This window comes from Sardina pilchardus, chromosome 20, assembly GCF_963854185.1.
Source record: "Sardina pilchardus chromosome 20, fSarPil1.1, whole genome shotgun sequence".
Classification (NCBI taxonomy): domain Eukaryota; kingdom Metazoa; phylum Chordata; class Actinopteri; order Clupeiformes; family Clupeidae; genus Sardina; species Sardina pilchardus.
The window spans coordinates 11,670,145-11,673,221 of NC_085013.1; the positions used below are offsets into that span (position 1 = coordinate 11,670,145).

At 46.3% G+C, this 3,077-nt stretch overlaps 1 protein-coding gene across 1 annotated transcript; it reads left to right on the forward strand.

Moving 5' to 3' along the window:
- Nucleotides 1–423: 423 nt before the first annotated feature.
- Nucleotides 424–3,077, forward strand: marcksl1a (MARCKS-like 1a). Its single transcript, XM_062523293.1, has 2 exons — nucleotides 424–727; nucleotides 2,416–3,077. The coding sequence occupies exons 1-2, from the start codon at nucleotides 644–646 to the stop codon at nucleotides 2,953–2,955; spliced, it is 624 nt and encodes a 207-aa protein (XP_062379277.1). The 5' UTR covers nucleotides 424–643; the 3' UTR covers nucleotides 2,956–3,077.

The following is a 3,077-nucleotide window of genomic DNA, read 5'->3' on the forward strand; positions in this document are numbered from 1 at the left end:
TCGAAGACATAAAAACATTTTATGAAGCTATGACTAAGCTACACCACAGACAGACAGCAATCACCCAACACGTTGATAGACAGCTACGCTCAGTAAACAAACCGAAAAGTCTACTGCAGTTATTCAAGGCAAGGGTGCACGGGTGTAGCCTACGGATGGAATATCAGGGAGACTGAAAGGTAAAAGAAAGCTGACTTTAAACATAATATATATTTGACTTTTTGTGTTAAAGAATACAATCTATCCAAATCAATGCAACATTCCATTGCCTACCCCTGGTGTGGTGAACGCGGCGACTGAGGAGAGGGCTTCAACCATACCCCCTGTTGCAAATTGGACACGTCACACAACCACGCCCATAGGTGGAGTCATGCGCGATTTTTGAGGCTCAGTAGAAATACTCACACTTGTAGCTGAGTGGGTTTCAGTCTGTTCCGTTACGGTGAAGGCACAGGGCACAGGGCACACTTGGACTAACTTTTTAATCGTTTCACACTTAATATCGACGCAGGAGTGAATATCGGCGGATTTTAACCTTCAAAACTTAATCCATCGCCTCCGGGTTGGGGAATTTTTTAAAAATTTCGTCTGCTGGATTTTTGTTCATTTAGTTTTTTTATTTCAACAAAAGAACTCAAAGAAAATGGGAGCTCAGTTGTCCAAGGGTGGAGTAGCTGTGGATGGTAAAGCAGCGGGTGATTCGGCAGCTGCCAAAACGAATGGCCAGGTAGGCATACTCACAGACATGCTTTCTAACCGGCATCACACGCCCTCTCCTAGCGGGTCTGAGGTCTCTCTCCAACCTTTGCACGAGAAACATAATGGCAAAATTCGATGTGCTGTTGATTAGCTGGTTGTTTTTGGTCTTGAGGTGAGACTAACTTATTGTAGCTTGCCAGCTAGTCCGAGTACAACATCAATCACTTAATATGGACTGAGTGAATTAATGTTAATCGAATGATACTTTTCTTTGGGTGTGCCTTTGGTATGTTTTTCACACACCATCACAAAGACACTGCTTTGGCATTTATTAAGAAATGACTAAAATCGAAAAAAAATTGGACCACGTTTGCAACCAACCTAACGTTATACCATTGTGCTATTGATAGCCTTGGTTACCCATTCCACCCAACCTCAGGCAATATGCTTTGGATCGAATCCCTTTGCCGATTAACTCGTTTTATTGAGTTTTCTAAACATGCAAACGTATATTTTATTGTTGCAGTGTTTGTTTTGTGATGAAGAAAGTGAAGTTGTAGCGCAATCTATTTCAATCCCGTGGGTGAAATTGGGTATTTCGATGTTGGCGCTGAGGCTGGCAGAACAAAAGCGACGAGATGCTAATGAGGTCGGCGAGGCGCATTCTGCTGAGTTGCAAACAAAGCAAGAGAAGAGACAGCGACGGCTGCACCGCCGTGTGGACCCCATGCCACCGACGGGAAGCATGGTTAGATGTGCTTAGCCCGGGTATTGTTCATCAGCTAAACATTTTGGCAAATTCAATGGTCACATCACCATTCAAAAGATAGTGATTGCATGACTGAATACAGGGTGCTGTGGCAACGTGAAATGTGTGGTAGCCTGTGTAGACATACGAGTGGCGGGCTGGGCAGATATCTCCTGAACGAGCGGCTCCTCGATACCAAAAGATCGCGATAAGGGGAAAAACGACCCAATGTGATGGGCATTGTCTATATTACGCCGTTTATGGTTTCCATCATGTTATATCTAACTTATTGTGTTATCTGTATGAACACCACATACTATATGATATATGTGAAAGGTTTGATATACATTTATTTGTTTCATTTTAAATTGAAAGATGGAAGAAATGACGCAATTATAAGTGTTTTTAGTTTTGAGCATTTTAAAAACAGTGTCCCATATTTTTCCCCTTTGGATTCCTAACGGTAACCTGGCTGGCTCGGTGGCTTTGAATATTTCTTTGTTCCACTGGTTCACCACGCCGCAGCTGTTAAATGTTGCATGGAGCACGAGCTCCCCCTCGTGGTGGATGGCGATACACGATAACCCTTTTATTGCATGTACTCACACATCTGTTTGCCAATCCGATTAAAAATACAGATGTTGCACATGGCGGCTTCTTGAATCGTCTGGTAATTCGTATCTACGCGTGTAAAGGATCTCAATTAAATCTTGTGTGCTGAATTCATGCAATCTACACGCCAACCTTATTGACATGTGGCTTCAGAACACTGTTTTCTGTAATGTTCAGCATCCTAACAGATTAAAATCATGTTTTACCATGTTTTGATTTTTAAGGTCCATTTTCTTCATAATAATCCTCTGTACCTAAGTGGTCTGACACTGCCTGTTTTAGTAGTGATTAGTGTACTGTGGTGATTTTGGTGGAATGTTTCATTGACCAACTCCAATTTTTGCTACTGTTCACAGGAGAACGGCCATGTCAAGACCAATGGTGATGTCTCTGCCAAGCCAGACGGTGAAACAGTCGCTGCCGATGGTAATGGCACTGCTGAGGTCGCCAAGGAGACTGAGGCTGCGGCCGGCGACTCGATCGAGCCAGCGCCCGCACCCGCCGAAGGGGAGACCGAGGCCAAGGCAGAGGGCGAGGCCGCCAAGGATGGCAAGAAGAAGAAGAAGTTCTCCCTGAAGAACTCCTTCAAGTTCAAGGGCATCTCCCTGAAGAAGGGCAAGAAGGGCAGCGAGGAGGCCACTTCGCCCACCGCCGAGGAGGCCAAGCCCGAGGAGAACGGCCACGCCGCCGAGCCCAGCGCCGAAGCCGAGGCTGCCGCTCCGGCCGCCGAGGCCACAGAGGCTGCCCCCGAGGCAGAGGCCGCCGAGGCCAAGCCCGAAGAGCCCGCCGCCCCCAGCGAGGAGGCCCCACCTAGCGAGGAGCCCGCTGCAGCAGCCGCCGCCGAGGAGACGACGCCCGCCACCGACGCCTCTGAACCCGAGCAGAAGGCAGAGTGATGGGCAACGGTGGCCCACTGTGACCGGACTGTTTTCTGTTTGCTTTTGTTTTGATTTTTTTTTTTTTTTCATTTGTTTGTTTTTTTTATTTTTGATTGAATTTTTTTCATTTTTTTGTTTGT